The sequence below is a fragment of the Nicotiana tomentosiformis genome, chromosome 1, assembly GCF_000390325.3.
Source record: "Nicotiana tomentosiformis chromosome 1, ASM39032v3, whole genome shotgun sequence".
NCBI classification, from domain to species: domain Eukaryota; kingdom Viridiplantae; phylum Streptophyta; class Magnoliopsida; order Solanales; family Solanaceae; genus Nicotiana; species Nicotiana tomentosiformis.
Window position 1 is genome coordinate 6,122,148 of NC_090812.1, and position 21,645 is coordinate 6,143,792.

A 21,645-nucleotide genomic window follows, 5' to 3' on the forward strand; every position below is an offset into this window, starting at 1 on the left:
CATAATGGTATGGTATTCCTTTAGTTTTAATCAGATGTCTCGATTTAATATATATTCTGATCAAAAACCTTTTAATAGAAATACCGTCAGGGGCGGATATACCATGCGGCAAACGGTGTCACGCGATATCACTTTTTCGAAATTTTTATTAAATAAATATATATAGATAGTATATAAAATTAAAATATTGGGTTTAATATAAAAAATAACACCGCTTTTTATTATAGTAATTTATTCAGTCATTCATTTTTTAAAATTTTAATATCGCTTACCAAAAAATTTTGTGTACGCCCCAAAATACCGTATAGCCCAACAAAGAAATTCCAAATGCCAAGCTAACATTTTAACCGATAATTATCCTTTCTTTTGGGTCTCCTTCAAAAACCCGATTGTGTGATTGAAGTGGACATAAGCACTATCGCCTAATTGCATCGACATCCTTTTTGATATATAGCGTTGGTGTTTTTCTTACTTTTTAATAAATCTTTCTGCATCTTCCCTACCTTCCAAAAGTGAAAAGTAGACTGAACGAAAAGGTATATATATACGGTCAAACTTCCTTAATTATATCAATCATTCTCTGTAATATCACTTCAATGTAACGGCTAAGTTTTCTATGAAATCAATTTTGTTTGTTAATGTTATAATATATATTCTTTATAGCAACACTTTATTATGACGGTTAAATTTTCTTTGGAATCAATTTTATATGTTATAGTATAATATATATTTTTTATAACAGTACTTCAATATACCAGCAAGAAAATATAAGAATAAACAAGGTTATTGTAGAAAAGTTTGACCGTGTACAACAATAGTAATATAGTATGGTTTATCTTGACATTGACAATTGAGCAGCCTTGAACAATTTTGAAATGCCTTATAATATGGAACTTAGATAAATGGCTACTTACGTGACCATGAGTTTGTCCCAAGTTTTACTGAAATTGTTCCTTATTTCCATGAGTAGATAAAAGTGGTTGATGGCAGCTATATATTGCTCAAATGACCTGTAATCTATTTATAATCATTAGCTTGAAAAGTCCTCCATTAATTTTGATCTTGTCTCACTTAAATTTGCTTTATCAGCAATTCATCGTTCCTAAGCTAAACTTAATTAAGACACAGAAGGGTGTTATCAATTTGGTTGGTTCAATACCATATAATAAGGTCCATTACTCCATTATATTACAGACAAAAAGAAAATGTAATAGAATAAATCAACATGACCCTTGTCGTTTCTTTCAGTCTACTTTTGGTTCCTTTTATTTCTCGAACTGTTAGGCACACAACTAAAATAGAAATTGCTTACTTCAGAAATAGACTTAGTCACTTAGGAGTTAGGAAAACGTATGCTTTAGCTTTATTAGACCAAACATTCTAATTAACCTAATTACTGTATATTATCATCGTAAAAGTACGTATATATCTACGTCCAATTTTAGGTACATAAGATTCTCTTTTTGTTTTAAATAGGGCAATTTCTATATAGCCATTAAGCTTATCAGCTAATACTTAAATGTACACAACCTTTACGAGCCTAGAGGACATTTTATATTACTTAAATTCAGTTTAGATAATTTTTTAAATGATAATAAATGTTTTGATTAAAAAATTAATCAAGTGTCATCTTTGAAACATAGGTACTTGCTCAGTTGCTTGTGCATGGCTAGAAGTGTGAATGAAGAAAAAAACTTAGATAGTTGATCGGTAATATAAAAGCTAGGGATACAAATGCTATATGCATTATGAAATTAATGTCTCAAAAGAGAAAGAGTTGCAAATCAATTGGACAGATATAAGAAACACAAATGGAACTACATGGAAATGATATTGTATACTGCATCGTAATTATTACTCCTTCGGTCCCAATTTATACAATCTTATTTGACTGAATATGAAATTTAGAAAAGAAAGAAACACTTTTGAAAATTTTTGGTATAAAATAAGCCATAAATATTTATCTAGCTATAAATTATCTCGGTTAAAATAAAAAAATTAAAGTTATATTATTTCTAAATATAAAAAGATATTCTACGTTTTTTACAAACTAAAAAGAAAAAATAGGAGTATTACATAAATGGGGAAGAAGGAGTAAATAACTTTGATATGTGTCAGCATCAATAGCTTGATCAGAATTAAGACAGCTTAATCTAAACCCTTCAATTTCTCCCAGCTCCGATTGAAAGAGAAACACCTCCTAAATCACTCTTCTTTTGCTCCTTCGACGATAATAATGTTTCCCATCTAAAACCATATGATGCTAGAGAAAACATATTTTTATTCTTTTTGTATAAGTCAAGTATGTGAAAATTCTTTTTGATATTGGGTGGCGGTGGAATTCGAATCCAAGACTTCTGCCTGCTCTGATACCATGATGAAGTGTATGACCATTTCATCTAAAAGCTTAAATTGATTGAAAGAACACACTTTTATTTACTTAATTATGTCTCCAACACATATATGTGCAACAGCTGTTTAAATTAGGACTGTACTATAAATTGGCCACCACTTCGCGTCTCCTCTTCTTATCTTCACATTTGTTTCACAAATTCCATTACGCCCCTCCAAGAAAACTACTTCTCCTCTCCTCTCTTCTCCTCCCACTGAAGTTTATACTTTTCAGCAGCTTTTCTCTGCAAATTTTTGTGGTTTATAAAAGCAACATTAATGGAATGCTTAAACATTGACAAAATGGTTTGTGCACTTTCCTATCCTGTAATTTCCATTACTAAACTTACCCACTTCATTTCCTGTTATTCACATCTTAAATCTCCATTCTTCAAGTGTATGCATGAACATTCTGGTCTTTCTTCTCCTCTTATTCTTTTTACTAACTAATATGGTTTATTAATTTCTGGCTATCCTTTTTTCCTTTTTTTTTTTATGATGAGGCAATCTTTTTCATATGAGTTATGTATGTTCTCTGCATTTTAATACTCCAGTATAAAGGAGTTTTACATTATCACGTTGCTTAAGTAGGCGTTTGGAAATTGTAATTTTTTTTTAAAAAAGTAATATTTGAAATTAAGTTAAAAAATAATATTTGAAATTTGAAATTGCGTTTGGACATGCATTTCACTTGAATAAATATTGCAGTTTTATGAGTGGAGAAAAAAAAAATTGAAATTTTTGAATTTTGAAAAATTCATTTTCGAAAAAATTCCAAAAACTTGCAAAATTTTATGGACAAATACATTTTTTGAAAAATAAAAAATCGAAAAAAGAATTTTTTTTTATGGACAAACGGATCCTAAGTTAACCAACAACAAGAAGTAAATTTTTCATATCAAATTGTCTAATAGCCTGGAAAATGAGTAGATGTAACCTGTTCTAATCGTTTAAGTTGCATTGATGATATAAAATTTATACTGTATGCAACTTAAACTCTTTTCGTATTATGGCCTCCAATAACCATAATCTTAAAATCTTAAGGTGCACATACCATCATTTCATTTCTTACTATAGACGACAGGGCCAGCTTTACTCTGGATATTTTTTCTTTTAAAATTATACTTCAAGCTGCTCAAAAGTTTATTAATGGGTTAGAAGTGGTCTTCTTATCATTCTTTTCTTTTTCGGGATCACCCTCTATTTTTACCTCATTTCATGTCAGAAATTAGGAAATGTTCTAGCTTCTCAAAAAAAGAAAAGAACATCGCGTTAACTCTTTTTAGGTTCCTAATTTTGAAGTACTTACTACAAAATAATGGACTATCTTGTTTGTTTCTTCAAAATGTTCAAGTATTAGACTTCAGGTTATATGCATCATTTTTAATTGAATAATCTTTCTACAAAATAATGGACTATCTACAAAACAACCTTTCTTTGTTTGATTTCCATTATTTATCTTTCATTTTATCTTCACTGATCATCGGATTAACTCTTTTTTAGTTTGGTTTCCCTTTCTTTTCCAATCACTACATGGTATACACATTACAAAAAAATTAAAGAATTTTTGCGCTATGAGAGTATCTTAATTTGTTATAGCACTAATATAATTTACCTTATCTGAGACTATTAATTATAGTATTTGTTATTGTTAAGTGATTTGATATTGTAAAAACCTCTTTTTGCAGTCAATGAAAGAAGTAAATTCCCATAAAAAATTAAATCACGGGCGTCTTGTCAGAGCTTGCCGTGTAGGCTTCTATTTTTAATTGAATACGAATATTAGATGTGTAAGTTCATGCAAAATTAACGTGCAGTAGTGCTATAATAGCAAATTGATACCATAGAAAGGCCACGGTTTTAAATACATGTATACATTCTGATAATAAGAGAAGCGAATCACGTCAAGTAATATTAATGACTCAGAAAGAGATCTTCAACTATAAAAGACTACTCCATTGATATTGTTGCAATTTGCAAATGTGCATTTATTTCCTGTTGCAGACAAGATGTAATTACTTTACGTTTAACGTTGTAAAAAGAACAGAGATCACGTCACGTACCTACCTCGACATACACGGGTTGTCCCTTTCATGTGGGATTAAGGAGAAAGCTGCCCGAAGAAAACATAGGAGCAGGAGTAAAATTAATGCATGTTTTTACTAAAGGAAGAAATATTTATGTCTTGAAAATTTTGTTTTCTTTAATTTCTTCTCTCTTTTCTTTGTACGATTTCTTCCTTTTGAATTCCTTTAAATTATTTCTGTAAGCTAAGTGGGAAGAAAATAAAATTACTCCACTACTTCCCATTTGTAAATGCATAAGTATATATAATTACGGTGATGATGAAAAAGGAGGCAGCTCCGATCCGTACTAATTTACTCAGATTAAGATAGCACAAAATTTTCTGATTAATAGATAGTGTTCCTTGTTTTCTTTTATCAGGATCAGAGGGAGGAGAAGTTAGGGAATGAAGAAGAAGAAATCACTCTTGATGGAACTGTGGATAAGCATGGTCATCCTGCTGTGCGTGCCACGACTGGAAGATGGTTTGCTGGTGTTCTTTTACTTGGTAAGCTGTTGACTTCGTACTTCTCTCAAAAATCAGTAAAGCAAAATGACAATAAACTAGAAATAAAACAGTAAACATTGTAAATCAAAATAGAAACAGAAAATAAATTCCGAGCCCACAATTTACTTGTGTATCCTTATGATAGAGCGAAAAACTATTCTAGCAAATCACACACGGGATACTTAGGTTTTGCTTTTGAAAACTATGCACAAATGCGAGAGAGGGAAAAGTTTGCAGATTTTCGGTGAGTGAAAAATGAGGCAAAGCCTCTGAATTTAAAATAAATTTGGTCCAAAAAATTTAGATCATTTGACCAAATTCAAATTCGAAAGCCGAGCGAGCGACGACACAGAGAGGCTTGCTCTCTTATCAATCAATCAGATCATTTTACCGAAGCCAAGCGAGCGACGATGGCAACGGTGCAAGACTTGCTCTCTTCTCAGCGCTTGCTCTCTTATCAATCAATCGGATCATTTTATCAAAGCCGAGCGAGCGACGATGACGACGGTGCAAGACTTGCTCTCTTCTCAGCGCTTGCTCTCTTATCAATCAATCAGATCATTTTACCGAAGTCGAGCGAGCGTCGATGGCGACAGTGCAAGACTTGCTCTCTTCTCAACGCTTGCTCTCTTATCAATCAATCATATCATTTTACCGAAGCCGAGCGAGCAACGATGGCGACGGTGACTTGCTCTCTTCTCAGCGCTTGCTCTCTTATCAATCAATCACATCATTTTACCAAAGCCGAGCGAGCGACGATGGCGACGGTGCAAGACTTGCTTTCGTCTCAGTGCTTGCTCTCTTATTAATCAATCAGGTCATTTTACCGAAGTCGAGCGAGCCACAATGGCGACAGTGCAAGACTTGTTCTCTTCTCAGCGCTTGCTCTCTTATCAATCAATCAGATCATTTTACCGAAGCCAAGCGAGCGACAATGGCGACAGTGCAAGACTTGTTCTCTTCTCAGCGCTTGCTCTCTTATCAATCAATCAGATCATTTTACCGAAGCCAAGCGAGCGACAATGGCGACAGTGCAAGACTTGCTCTCTTCCCGGTGCTTGTTCTCTTATCAATCAATCAGATCATTTTACCGAAGTCGAACGAGCGATGATGGAGACGGTGCAAGACTTGCTCTCTTCTCAGCGCTTGCTCTCTTATCAATCAATCAGATCATTTTATCCAAATCGAGCGAGCGACGATGGCGACGGTGCAAGACTTGCTCTCTTCTCAGTGCTTGCTCTCTTATCAATCAATTAGATCATTTTACTGAAGCCGAGTGAGCGACGATGGCGACGGTGCTAGACTTGCTCTCTTCTCAGCGCTTGCTCTCTTATCAATCAATCAGATCATTTTACCGAAGTCGAGTGAGTGACGATGGTGACAGTGCAAGACTTGCTCTCTTTTCAACGTTTGCTCTCTTATCAATCAATCAGATCATTTTACCAAAGCCGAGCGAGCGACGATGGCGTCGGTGCAAGGCTTGCTCTGTTCTAAGCGCTTGCTCTCTCATCAATCAATTAGATCATTTTACCGAAGCCGAGGGAGTGACGGTGCAAGACTTGCTCTCTTATCAATCAATCAGATTATTTTACCAAAGCCGAGCAAGCGACGATGGCGACGGTGCAAGACTTGCTCTCTTCTCAACTCTTTAAGAGCTAGAAGAAGTGGTTCTCTATAAAAGAGGACAAAGCTCCTTAGTAAAAAGGAATTTTTTTCAAACTTTCCGTTTTCCCTCTAGTTCTCATTCACACTTTAACTCAAACCCAACAAACTGACAGAGTGTTTCTTTTACACCATCATGTTAAAATGATTTATAATAACTACATTGATAGTGGAGTATAAAAAGTCTTTAGTCTACACTTCTGTGAATATTTTACTTAATTTATCTATTTATTTTGATTTTGGATGAATCTAGTGAATCAAGGTTTAGCTACACTAGCATTCTTTGGAGTTGGAGTGAATCTAGTCCTATTTCTTACTAGAGTTATGGGGCAAGATAATGCTGAAGCAGCCAACAATGTCAGCAAATGGACAGGGACTGTTTACATCTTCTCCCTTTTGGGAGCTTTCTTAAGCGATTCCTACTGGGGTAGATACAAAACTTGTGCCATCTTCCAAGCCATTTTCGTTGTTGTAAGTTATTCTACATGTCAATTTTCTCATTTCACAATTCATATATATATGTCGAAATATATAGATAGTGTAAACAAAAGATTTTTACATTATTAGTAGTATATTTTAACCATTGCAATTACCTACCTCATTTTCCAGGTTACTAATCCGATCGACTTATTATTGATAATTACATGTAGTTATCTTTTAGATCCCTGAATAATCTAAAAGTTCTTTTTCCGTGTATAAAAATTAGACTCTTGTTGAAATATTTGTCTTTTGCAGGGACTAGTATCATTATCATTAACTTCATACATTTTCTTGATCAAGCCTAATGGTTGTGGAGATGAAAAAATGCCTTGTCGATCCGATTCAACTGTCCATACTGTGCTCTTCTATATGTCCATTTACTTAATTGCTCTTGGCAATGGAGGGTATCAACCTACCATTGCTACATTTGGAGCAGATCAATTCGATGAAGATCATCCTCAAGAAAGTCACTCAAAGGTGTCTTTCTTTAGCTATTTCTACTTAGCATTGAATCTTGGATCTTTGTTTTCAAACACTATCTTAGTCTATTTTGAGGATAAGGGAATGTGGACACTTGGTTTTTGGGCATCAGCTTGCTCAGCTATTTTGGCACTAGTTCTTTTTCTTATTGGGACACCTAGGTACAGACACTGCAAGCCTACAGGAAACCCCATTTCAAGATTTTGTCAAGTGGTTGTAGCTGCAATTAGAAAATGGAAGATAGGGCAACCTTCAAATGGATATGAGCTATATGAAGGTGATGGAAGAGACCTTGCTGATAATGGCAGTCGAAACATACTGCATACAAAAGAATTTAAGTAAGTTATTCTTATGAAATTTAAACTTTATTCTAAGATTAGTTTAGTCTTAAATTTATTAGCTAAATGAGAGGAGTGGAAATAGCGCCTAGATGGGGCAATTTTTGCTACAGCTTAGCACCTCGAACCCCTTCACCAGTGGCCAAAGCCACATTGGTCCAGGGATGGTCAATTAAATCCCCTTTGCCAGAGAATTAAATTTTACGTCGGTGCAATTTTTGTTATTATATATATACACACACATCCGATTATTCCCCTCGTGCCAATCCTGCCTCTGTCGCTGGCCTCTACAGATGCTTGCATCGTTCCCAAATTGCTTGTTGTTTGTCTACATATATAAGGGTAAGTGAATATGATTATAACACGATTTTTTGGTAACAGATTTTTGAACAAAGCAGCTATAATCACATCAAAGGAGAGATTTGATAATCCGTGGCGCCTTTGTCCAGTGACACAAGTGGAAGAAGTGAAATGCATTCTAAGACTATTTCCAATTTGGCTTTGTACAATACTTTACTCTGTTGTCTTCACTCAAATGGCCTCTTTATTCGTGGAACAAGGTGATGCCATGAAAACAACAGTGTCACGCTTTCACATCCCTCCTGCAAGCATGTCAAGCTTCGATATCCTTAGTGTTGCAGCATTCATTTTCATCTATAGGCGAGTTCTTGACCCCTTCGTTGCAAGTCTAAAGAAGTCTTCTCCAAGAGGACTAACCGAGCTCCAACGAATGGGAGTTGGTCTTATTATTGCTATAATGGCAATGGTGGCAGCTGGAATAGTGGAGCATTTCAGGTTAAAATATGCCAATATAGATTGTTCTCATTGCACCAACTCAAGTTCTTTAAGCATTTTGTGGCAAGTCCCACAATATGTACTAATTGGAGCATCAGAGGTTTTCATGTATGTTGGACAATTGGAGTTTTTCAATGGACAAGCACCAGATGGATTGAAAAGCTTTGGAAGTGCACTTTGCATGACTTCAATTTCACTAGGGAACTATGTCAGTAGCTTGCTGGTTTCCATAGTTATGAGAATTTCGACTACCGATAATATGCCTGGTTGGATACCTGGAAACCTAAACAAGGGTCATTTGGATAGATTCTACTTCCTCTTAGCAGCATTGACAGCAGCTGATTTTGTGGTATACCTCATTTGTGCTAAGTGGTACAAGTACATTGAGTTTGAGCAAAGAAGTATTAGAAAGCAAGATGAAGAGAAGCAGGGTGATTTGAGATTCTAGGCTTGATTTTGGCAATTTCTTGAAAACTGATAAAAAAAACAAAGTTCTCATCTCAAATAACCCAATGTTAGCAGGCTGGTTGGCTTTTCAAATGAAGGACTCAATGGTACTAGCGACTTATGGTTGGTTGAGGAAAGTCATATGAATAAGAATGTAAAACTTGTTTACACTGTTAGTGCATACTCTATTAGTAAATAGTAACTAGACTCAAAAGCTTTCATTTGATGGGTAGCAATCTACATCACCTCTTATAGATTGTGAGTTATGCTCGTTTTTTGTTAGGTCTTATGCATTGGACACATTTTACTCCTGAATGGTATACACATTTTACTCAACCTCAATCATATCAACTTCATGTATTGGTTTTGTAGTTCTACAATACTTGTATCCTAGGTCTGTTAGGATTGCTCTGTATATACACGCTGCTGTATTCTGAATGAAATATCGAGCCTAAGGATCGTTTATGCAAATATATTATCAAAACATAAAAGCGAGTCTTTTTTATCGTCCTGCTAAAATAATATGTGTATATAATAAACTGATAGAATCCTAGACCAAGACTCAATTAATCATCATCATATCATAATACTATATTATGAGTGGGAAGATCTTAGTCTAAAGTTGTAAGACTAAAATCTCCCTAAAAGTTTGATGGATGTTTGTGTCCTTTTAAAATACAAAAACCAATCAAATTAGTCATATACAAAATAGTAAATACATTCATATCTAATTATTTTTATTTTGTTTGGGCTTTTTTTCCTCATGTTTTCCGTTATCTTATTTTATAAAATTTAAAAATCCCTAACGGTGATTATAATGTGTAAAAGATTTATTAATAAAAGCAAAAAACTTTTCATCTCCCCATATCTAATAAGGATTTATTCTTTCATAAGTTATGAAAGAGGAGTTGCAGTTTAGATGAACTTTACAAGGCATTGGATTGTCTTTCTCTTGCAACAACTTTGTTCTGCTTATAAGGGTTCGGGTTATCTCTATATCGACAATGTCAATGGGGCGGAAAAGGTCTTTCTCCCCTTTAATTCCCTTTCTTTTTTGGACAAGGTAAATGTACTACAGGTTTTAAATTCTTGAAACACTTTGGTTTTAAAATTCCAGAATTTCAAAATTAGTCAAAGAGAATTTGAAGACCGTAACTAACACGAAAACTGAGAAAATTTCAGCTGAGAAGATGGATTTTCTGAGAAGCAAGGATTGCAAGTGGAGTTATCTATATCTTCTCTTCTCTGTATGGATAATTTAGTAATATTCTGATCTATTTGTTTATGAAGTATTTTTCTTCTTTTGTTCGTTGAAAATTTATCTCCCAAATAACACCGCAAAACTTAAAATGAAGTATACTTTTATCTTATATGTTTTTATTCTTCAAAGGAGTTAGTTTCATTTAAATTGTTTTACTTCCTTGTGGTTGTGTATTCTTTGTTTGAATGAGTTTTACAAAGGGGTTAGTTTTGTTAATTTATAATATTATATTTCCTTGCACTTCTCAAAAATATTTAAGTCTCGCTAATCTATTATAAGACTTCATTGCATCCTTTGCATTCTGTGATTTATTACTTTACGATACAGATATTCTTCAGATAATCATTTGAATGAATAAATAGTTCCAAAATTCATGCAACAATAATAATGAAAAGTAAAAACAAAAAAATATAGAAAGTTTACAGGAACATACTAAATTTTTTCTATAAATTTTTCACATTCTTGTTTCGTCACTCTTAATATTTACTTTTCTTTTATGTTATTCACTTGTAAAATTTTATTAATTTGTCTTTGAAACATTTACAAACTTTTTCGTTTTATCAATCTTAATACATAAATGCTATTCATATCAATAATAATGAAAAGTAAAAACAAAAAAATATAGAAAGTTTACGGGAACATTCTAAATTTTTTCTATAATTTTTTTTTTTTTTTGGTGAAAAGAAAAAATTCTTATTAATCATCTACTAAAACAGTCAATTACAAAGATGCTCTATGTCTCCTGCAGCTATTATCTACAAAATTGTAACTGCATTTCTATATGAATTGCAGTTCAGCTCATCTACTTTGTCTCCCTAATTCTATTTATACAACTTTTCTATCTATTCCATTTGTCGTTTGCTTGTTTTCCCTCTGTTCTGTATCTTGTATCTACATTCCTCTTTTATGTTTCTGCATATTACTTGTTCTCTTGTCACCACTTGATTCCATACTTCATCATTCTTGTTCTTCATATTGCATATATCAGTGCAGCAAATACTGAGAGTACAAAAGTTCTGCATTGCTTCGCTTTTGTTGTGCTGTTCAATTTTTTCCGTACTGTTTCAATTGCCTCATCACTTCCCTGCATTCCCATCCAGTTTAGTAGTTCCTTGGCATATCTTTTAGACCATGTATATTCAAAGAACAGGTGTTCCCTTGTTTCTTCCTTCTCACCACATACTTTACATGTAGTATCAGTAATTATCCCTATTTGCTTCATTATATCCATTGTCAACAATCTTCTATGTGCTATCAGCTAGCATATATAGCTATGTTTTGGTGTGTTTCCTGAGTTCCACACCCATTTGCTGTCTTGCCAGTATTCTTCATTCCCCATTCTCCACTTATAACCACTTGCCACAGTGTATTTCCCATTTGGAGTCAACCATCCTTCTTCTTTGAAACCTGTTTTAAAGATATCTCTGATATGACATATCTCTTTTCAGTACCAGCTACAGTCTTGAGGGTGTTTATACTGCCACCAATCTGTCCCTTTTATGTATATGTGGTTTACCCATCTGATCCATAGATTATTTTATTTCTTTGCTATATGCCACACATATTTGTTTATTGTTGTTTCATTCCATAATACACAATCATTGAAGCCCAATCCTCCTCCCTTTTTCCCTTTGCATATTGTCTTCCAATCTATCCGTGGTACTCTATTAGCGTGCACTTTTTCATCCCAGAAATAATTCCTGCATATTCCTGTGATATCCTTCAAGACCTTTCTTGTCAGTAGAAATATTGAGGCCCAGTAGACATGGAGATTCATCAGCACTGAGTTAATCAATTGTGCTCTCCCAGCATAAGATAGATTTCTGCTCCCCCAAGTTTTAATTCTGCTTGTCATTTTCTCCACTAGCATTTCACAATCCATACTAGATAGTTTTTTGGGTGATATAGGTATTCCTAGGTATTTAAATAGTAGTTTCCCTTCTTTATAGCCTGTTATTTCACATATCTCATTTATCTGTTGCCTACTCATATTGGCACTGAAAATGTTGGACTTTACACTGTTTGTTGTCAGCCCTGATGCTTGAGAGAAAGATGTCAAACCTCTGATTGACAATATTATTGCATGTGGTTCCCTTTGCAGAATAGAAGTACATTATCTGCAAAGCATAAATGATTCAACCCTAAGCTCTTGCATTTTGGATGATATGCAAACCCCTTTTGCTGTCCCACCATCTCCATTATTCTTGAGAGGTATTCCATACATATCACAAATATCAGTGGTGATATTGGATCCTCTTGTCTCCATCCTCTTTTCCCTTCAATGTTCTCACATAAGCCCCATTTATTGTTAGTGAATAACTTGTAGTGGTGATGCATTCCATGACCCATTGAATGAAAGTTGTATGGTAGTTCATTGCCATCATCATTTCCTTGAAAAACTCCCATTCCACACTGTCATAAGTTTTTTTCAAGTCAATTTTTATCAGACAACTCCTTGTTGTAGCCTTTCTGTTATACAATCTAACTAGGTCCTGACATATCAATATATTTTGCACTATTGATCTTCCTTCTACAAAGGTACTTTGACTTGGTGATATTATGGTTGGCAAGATTTCTTTTAGTCTGCTGCACAATACCTTAGAGATCACTTTATATATAGTATTGCAACAAGCTATTGGTCTGTAATCTTCTACCGATTCAGCATGTGTCCTTTTTGAAATCAAAGTGATGATAGTTTTGTTCTGTGCTTTCAGCATCTTGGCAGATTTGAAAAATTCAGTTATACATTCCTCTACTTCTTTCCCAACTATGTTCCATGCATCTTTGAAGAATTGGCTACCATATCCATCAATCTCTGGTGATTTCTCCCCTGGTATGCTCCATAATACTTTTTTGATTTCTTCTTTCGTGATTGTTTTAACCATTTTTTATTTCTGAGCTTCATCAATGATTGTCCCTTTCCTTATTAGTGCACTACATACTGTGACCTCTCCCTATTTGATGTCCCTAATAGCTTTGTGTAAAACTCAATAAAAGCTTGAGCCACAGTATCTGGTTGGTCCTGTTCTGTCTCATTAGAATCTTTGATGAAGAAGATCATGTTTGCATTCCTTTTTGCCTTCATATACCCATGAAATATTTTGGTATTTTTTATCTCCATGTTGTATCCATGTGATCTTACTTTTGCCTTAAGAATTGTTCTCTTGCCTGTTGCCATTGCATACATTCTCTGGCTATGATGTGCTCCTCCTCCCTTAGGCTCATATTATAAGGGTCCTTTTGTATCCTCGTCTGGCATGCCTTGAGTGTCTCCGTACTTTGTTCTGCTTTGATTTTAACCTCTGCAAATTTTCCTTTGTTTAAGATTTTCAGCACCCTTTTCAGTCTGTTTAGTTTTCTTACCATTTGATACATTTTAGTCCCTCTGATTTGCTGTTCCCAGTTCTCTTTCACTTTTTCATGGAAGTCATTAGCCATACTCCACATGTCTTTTTCATGTAAGTCATTAGCCATACTCCACATATTAAAGTATCTAAATATGTTTTGATGCATCTTTCCTGATTGTTCCCATCTTACCAATGCTGGGCAATGATCAAACAATTCCTCACTATGGTAGTACACTTCAGAGTCTGGTAGTGTTGTCAACCCGTCATTATTTATTAGAACTCTATCAATTCTGCTCATCACTTTATCTTCTCCTTCCTGTTTGTTGTTCCATGTATAAAAGGACCCTGATGATTTCATCTCTTGCATCTCACATTTTTGCATACATTCTTTAAAGCCTTTTATTTATGCATTAGTGACTCTGCTTCCAATTCTTTCATCTGATTGCAATACATTGTTGAAATATCCCATTATTACCCAAGGCCCTTTGCATTGTTTATGAATTTCCTATGTCTTCCCACATCTTTCTCCTTTTGCCACAATTATTGAATCCATATACCCATATGATTTTCATTTCCCTCTTTGTTTTAATGTGTTTAATGGCACAGTGAATCACCTGTTCAGTAGCTCTTTTGATATCCACTTCATAGATATGAGGTTTCCATAGTAGCAAGATTCTTCCACCAGGGTGCTTATCCAGATTAGTAACAAATGACCATTTCTTAAAAAGATTAAGAGAGGCTTTGTGAGCCTTTTTCCTCTTAATCCTTGTCTCTAGGAGCCCAAACATCCCTACTTGAGAATTGTGCATAAAGAGCAACACTTCTCTTTGTTTTTTTAGGTTTGTTTAGGCCCCTTACATTCCAGAATCCTAACTTATCCATGGGGTTGGGGCCCTGCCCCATTTCCCCCACTTCCTGGACCCTCCCCTTTTTTATTTATTCCTGCATTTGATGTACTAGTTTTCTGAGCCTTTTGATTGCCACCAGTTGCTTCCTCTGTATTCCTCAGTGCATCAAATACATTTTCTATTGATATTGGTTTTCTTACTTGCCAATTCAACAACATCTGAGTTCTGCCTTTCTCTGCCCCTCCTTGTTGCTTCTTTGTTGCTTATTGTCTCTCATTTTTCTTCTGCTGTTGCTCCACTATTACTTCATTACTTCCATTCTGTGCTTTTTGTCCTTCAATTACTGTCTCTTGTTCTATCTGTGCAAATTTTTCCTCTTGCTTCTGTTTTCCCACCTCCTTGCTTGTGTTATCTCCATTAGGTTGTTGTGCCTGTTTTTGTCGTTGCATTACTTCATTCCTTCTGCATTCCTCTATGGTGTGTCCAAAGTTATTACACTTTGTACACAAGATTGATTTCCATTCATATACTACTTCCTGCTCCACTATCTTCCCCATCTCGTTTTCAAACATCACCTTGGAAGGATACTGTTGGCTTTGGAGTCATTTCAACTAGTACTCTCGCGAATGTTAGCCTCTCCTTCTTTGTGGTTGCATTATCCGCTCGCAGAGGTTTCCCAATTAGCCCAACAATTTTTGTTAGAGAACATTTTCCCCAATATTTGATGTCCGGGGCCATTAAACGAACCCATACTGGAACTCGTTTAATTGATTCTTTGGTACATTCCATATCCTGCCTCCATGGCTTCACCTCGACTGGTTTTCTGTCAAACATTCATACTCCCTCTTCCACCACCTTATTCCGACTTTCTACTTTCTGAAATCTTATAATAAACACCCCCTATTTATTTGCGCAATTTTGTCAATCCCTAGTGTTCCCCATATGCTGCGAAAATACCCCTCCATTACAATTTGGGGAGGATTGGACCCAAGCACATAGCATATCACTGTTGTGTTCCAATATTCAACTTCTTCGTGAATGTCATTCATTGTTATTTTCACATTGATTGCTCCTTGTTCCCCAACTAACAAGTCATTATCAGTTTCCTCTGGGATTACCCCAACAATTTTACTCCACGATGAATTTAGGGTTTGTGATTTACCTTATTCTGAGCTTTCTGCCTCCTCTTCTACAAGATCCGCCCATGATTTGGTGGATTGTTGTTCTGGCGTTTGAGCTAATTCCTTTGTTAGATTGATTCCTACTGGGTTAGATTGATTCCTACTGGTGTAACCATCTGCTCGATCGGTAATGGTGCTATCCCTTGTAACACATTGGGATTTTTGAATTTTTTCGCATCTGCAGTTTGAGGTCTATTCCTTGGTTGTTGATTTCCTCCACTTTGTGTGTCCTCCCCCCCCCCCCCCCCCCCCCCCGATTTTGTGTTCCTCGCCATGGTCAGTTTTTACTGAGGAGGAGTGCTCATTCTAGAGAGAGGTGATTAAGCTCTTCTATTGGTCAGTTTTTACTGAGGAGGAGCGCTCATTCTAGAGAGACGTGATTAAGCTCTTCTATAAATTTTTCACATTCTTGTTTTGTCACTCTTAATATTTACTTTTCTTTTATGTTATTCATTATTTCTTGTAAAATTTTATTAATTTGTCTTTGAAACATTTACAAACTTTTTCGTTTTATCAATCTTAGTATATAAATGCTATTCAATTAAGAAGGAACCATATCATAGAAATGAAAGAAGAAAAGACCTTTGTTTCCAAGACTTTTTATTTTCCTAGAATGGTCATTTTCTGGAATTTCTATTTTTTCATTCTCTCTAAGTAAATGAAGGGAAAGGATAGTCTGTAACATATATAATGACACTGAGATGGTCGAGTGAAATTAATTGGTCTAAATAATACTGTAATTAATACTACATAAAGATGCACAATTGAGATAACCCTATGTGGATTTGCTACAATCTTTCAGTATCTTTACCGCTCAAACAAATACTTTCAATATATGTATACAATTAAAATTATATATAACATTCTTGATAACTTACATGAGATGTACAAGCGCAAAACATGTGTCCAGTAACGGGTACTAGTAGAATTGCAACAATAGAGCAACATAAGTATATATAATTAGTGATGAGAATTTGAGCATAACTACATAAATGCAGATAAAAAATTATTGTAGCATTATGGGTAGTTCATAAACAAAGAGTTAAATGTTGCTGTCAAGGTAGTGTTACTCAAACAGTCAAAATATAACACAAATAACAGAGAACATTTAACAAACTTAGTCACCATTCTCAAATTCAGTAAAGAAGCAAGAAGTGATAGAATCACACAACTGTCGATATTAATACACAAGATTGATTTCTAAAGAGAAAACCACATAAACGCATACTTGAAGATTTTTAAAAATCAAGAAGCTTTTCAACTGCAGCGATGTAGAAAGTCTTCAGTATGAGACGGACATTGTTGAGCTTGTATGAAAAGTTGCAGAGCAAGCTGCGTGACAGAAAAGACGGAACACTGGAAAAAGTAGCAGCAAAGTTCGCAGTAGCAGCCATTTTCACGGTAGTAGCCGACAATTGAGTAATTTGCCTGATTTATATTACGCTTGAGCATGAGGCAGCTGCTAACAGGAGAAATTTTCGTAATGATATCCATACTATTGTTGTTTTGCTCCACCATATAGTAAATAGAATTATTAGCTTTCTTGATGGATTCAGTGATGGTCCATTAGTAACTTTTATTAGCTTTCTTGATGGATTCAGTGATGGTCCATTAGTAACTTTGTAAGAGAGCTCAAAAGAAGATTAGAAACCGTAAAATGGTTCACAACAAGAGGTAGAGCACTGACAATAAAAAATTGCGAGACCTATGGAGCTTTTTTACGAATGCTCTTTCTAGAAGCCGACTCTTCTGGAAGTATATAGTCGGAATCTTGCTGCTACTCATCGTATTATTCTTCATAGTACGTTTTTTCTAGGAGAGTGTTGTTTGTTGAATTCTAATTGAGGTCAATTATTATCATGGAAGAGGTTCAATAAAGTTACTAATTACTAAATTGAGCAGCATATTCATTCATTTGTGGATAACTAATTGGGGATTCTATTGTAAGACTTTATCTGCCTAACAGTTTCTTTTTTAAAATTGGCTGCAGTATGATGCATGCATATTCCTGGATGTGCATCTTTATTCTTTCCTATATGATGCGAGAGTTGTAATTCTGCTGAATACGTGATTTTCTATGGTATATTTTCATCAACAACCCATCATCTTAAAATCTGTTGATTACGTGATTGGCCAAACATGCTATAGTTCTTCACTCCCTAAAATCATTCTCACATACCCCGTCTTTCATCAACAACCCATCAACTACTAGTAGTAGGAGTAGTTGGTGATGGTAAAATATAGTAATGATTAGTATATTTATCCGCGCTTAGTGCGGTATATATATATTAATAAATTTAAAAATAGTTTAGATAGAAGAGATAAATTTTTCATCACTTGGAGCCAGGACTTTTTTCTCATAGTACAAAAAGAAATAGAATTATCTAATAAGTTGATATCTGTTGGGACCAAACACACTCACGCAAGTATACGTGGTCGCCAAGTAATAGAGTAGTGAATAGAGTATCATTCCCACGAGGACTTATGATTAACTTTTGACTAATTCAAACTCAAATAGCTTATCAATTCAATCGATTCCTTATAAAATAGATAATTGTCTAATTTACTACCTAAAGACTATCAAGTAATGGAATACCAGAAATCAACACAACACTTAAATAGTTTTAAATAACAATCAATGTGAGATAATATTCCAGGGTCACGGGTTATTTAACAATCATGTTGCATTCTTAGCTTAAAAATAATTAATTGATTTATCTGGATTGTTGGTTCACAGGGTTGACATTACTCATAAGAGTCTGTCGAGCCCTTACTAGCCTATTCAAGCTAACTTATTACCTATATGTCTATGGAATTAAACTTAACAAGAACGCATGTACAATTCCTATATTGCAACCGAGCAAGGCAATTAGGTATATGTCTATCCCAATTGCGAATCCTTTCCCCTATGCCCGAGTTTAAGAACTTTCTCTATTTAATTCTATATGCAATCTAGAGTTCCCACTTTCGAGTTCAACTCTAGATTCGTAGATAGTATTTCACTGTTATCTACTCAGCAAAATAATTGAAGACAGAATTAAATAAACAACTCGATATGATAAAATCAATTTCGTCAATTTACACTTCAAACATCAATATTCATATATACCCATGACCCTAGAACAATAGGGTTCTTAGCCACTCATATTCAGGCAATCATCAAAAATTCACAAGAGTGCATAAGAATCAATAAAAGAAAGAGAGAATAGGAACTCAAGACGAATTCTGTGGTTTTAGAACTTTGTTGTGCCTTTTTCCTCTTCTCCAATATGTTAGATAACCTAAAGGAGGCGTTTTTGGCTTATATATTGCGTACAAAAGTCGTGGGCCAAAGCTCTCCTATTCCTAGTCCAAATCGGCTTCAGGGATTGATGCTAAGGTGGATGCGACGCATCCACCTCGTCCTCCATTTCTCAGTTTTGCCTGCGAAGGTGGATGCGACGCATCCACCTTGTCCTCTATTTCTCAGCTTTGCATGCGAGGGTGGATGCAACGCATCCACCCCTAGTTCCTCCATCTCAGCTTTGTCCAGGTGCAGATGCTATGGCGGATGCTATGGGCTGACTTCACTGCTAAGGGTGCGCGAAATCTGATCTTTTTTCTAGATTGGATGCGACGCATCCAATCTCTCTTCCTCTACCTAGAGCACCTTTTCTTCATATTTTTGCACTCTAAACACCCTAATTCACCACACACAACTCAATTAGTCATAAAACCAATAATTAAAATATGTTGGGCATTTTGAAGATCAAATAACATCAAGAAGCGGTTAAAATATGGGTAAAGTAACATCAACACATATCGAAATATGCCAAACATCACTACCCCACACTTAAACCTTTGTTCGTCCTCGAACAAACTATCCTATAGTAGACGAAACAAAATTAAGCTCTTATCATTCAAAGCACATTGCACCTATGACCATGGTTATTTACAACAATTAGGCTCTAGACTATGCATCACACACACTTCTCTTTACTTATGCCCTTCTTTAAACATATTCGAACAAAGACAACATGCTCACAATAATCCTAATCTCAAAAATCGACTCAATATCACAATGCACTCATGGCTTGAACAACCAACATCATAGAGAAGTCTAATAACATTACCTATCCCTCGTGAAACCATGTGCCCTCACAACAAGAACAAGAGAGCGAGCTCAATCCACACATTCGAATCTCATGATCAAATATATTTTAATGATTCACATATATCAAAGAAAATCGCTCACTCTCACAAAGAAGTCACATGCATGAAATTGGTACCATAGGCTTGCCCTTAATGTAAATCTCTACTAATGTAAGCTTGCTCGATCTAAAATTAATTAGGACTTTTTCATGGTTGTACTGTGGGCTAAGGGACGGGTATGATATATTTAAGGAATAGTGACTCAACCTCCTAAGCACTTTAACACATCATCAAATAACTTAAGCACAAATTCTTCAACACCACTTCAATTTCACAAATAATATCATCCCCAATAATATTTCCTCTTTTTTTAAGCACTACTTTAATTCATACCCACTAGCAAGAACAAGACAATAATTTATTCATCTATATTTTTCTTTCTTTTTTTTTTCAATTTTCGCTAGTGGTGTATTATTTTACAAAATAAGTGCACCCTTCTTTCTTTCATTGGTTCCACTCAAAAGTCACCCCACACTTAGTCCCTTCTTACTTCTTTTAGCGCTCATCTAACAATTAAAGTGCTTTAAGAGGTAAAAGGATCAAAACAATGTCAATTAAGAATAAAAAGGGTATAGGCTTGTAATGTGGGTACCAAATAACAGGTCTACAGGCTCAAAAGGGTTAACTAGGGATAGATTTTATTTGTGATAAGCAATAAGCTCAAAAAGATCAAAGAAAGCCTAAAATCATTTTTCAAACCGAGCATCACCTAAAATTTCGCTTCAACTCACATACCGGGCAAGTTCTAGACACAAGTACAATACATGGACAACACAAAAACCTCACCACACATGGCACATGACTCACTAAGGACGATCACATTCCGACTCTCAAGCAATGCAAGTATTCACGGAGCCACGAGATATTGAGCATTAAGCGCAAAGTGAACACAAGTCAAGAAAATGAGAAATAGGTGCCACAAAATATGCTATCCAATTTATAAAGGCTTCATGATCAATTTTAAAACATAGGAAAGGCACTACACATGCCAAAGCCTGAACATGCTATTATCAAACAAATCAAGAGCCCCTATGAATCTCATATTTCTTCCTCTATTTATTTTCTAAACTATAATCTATTCTCAAAGGAAAGGAATTTTTTTTTTTACTACCCGGTTCAAAATACATCTAATGGAAAAGAACCGATGCACAAAGAAAAACCACAGGGGATTATTACTACCTACACAAAAATTTTACTAATTACTCAAGGCTACTACTCTAAATTTTTTTTTTTTTTTGTCAATTTCCTAATACTAAACTAATTTCAAGAATCAAATGAGAGTTACTCCATATAGATGAATTTACTACTATTACATGCCATTAATCCTTACAGCCCCCAACATTCAAATTGTAACAGTTTAGTACATTCATCCATATAGAAAAATATGAATAACCTCCACCCCACACTTAGAACTGTGCATTGTCCCCAATGCACACAAATAAGGTAAAGTAGGGTGAGAAGAAACTCCCTCAAGTCAAGGTGGAAGGCGCATCCGCAGTCTGTGGAAGAGCATCAGCATCCATGGCATTCATCAAGACCCCCTCCGGCCTTGCAACATCATCCTCACGCATAGGGAGAGCTGTCATTGTCCTGTCATCACCAACTGGAGCTGATTCTGTAGCAGGTGGTACATCGACCTCAGTAGGCCTGGT

General features: G+C 35.0%; 1 protein-coding gene and 1 long non-coding RNA gene across 4 annotated transcripts; both read left to right on the forward strand.

The window, feature by feature from the left end:
- The first annotated feature begins 2,533 nt into the window (after nt 1–2,533).
- Nucleotides 2,534–9,501, forward strand: LOC104119899 (protein NRT1/ PTR FAMILY 7.3-like). Of its 3 annotated transcripts, none has more exons than XM_009631505.4 (5): nt 2,534–2,718; nt 4,837–4,963; nt 6,879–7,096; nt 7,361–7,923; nt 8,305–9,501. In XM_009631505.4, the coding sequence occupies exons 1-5, from the start codon at nt 2,671–2,673 to the stop codon at nt 9,164–9,166; spliced, it is 1,818 nt and encodes a 605-aa protein (XP_009629800.1). In that variant the 5' UTR covers nt 2,534–2,670; the 3' UTR covers nt 9,167–9,501. The 3 variants fall into 3 exon arrangements, with proteins under 3 accessions (XP_009629800.1, XP_009629801.1, XP_009629799.1); XM_009631506.4 differs by having other exon boundaries at nt 2,534–2,697; XM_009631504.4 differs by lacking the exon at nt 2,534–2,718 and adding an exon at nt 4,155–4,542.
- Nucleotides 9,502–10,069: 568 nt separating this feature from the next.
- LOC138893100 (uncharacterized) lies at nt 10,070–17,642 on the forward strand. Its single transcript, XR_011408242.1, has 3 exons — nt 10,070–10,228; nt 13,141–13,259; nt 17,070–17,642. It is a non-coding gene; the product is annotated as an uncharacterized lncRNA (long non-coding RNA).
- The last annotated feature ends 4,003 nt before the right edge of the window (nt 17,643–21,645 follow it).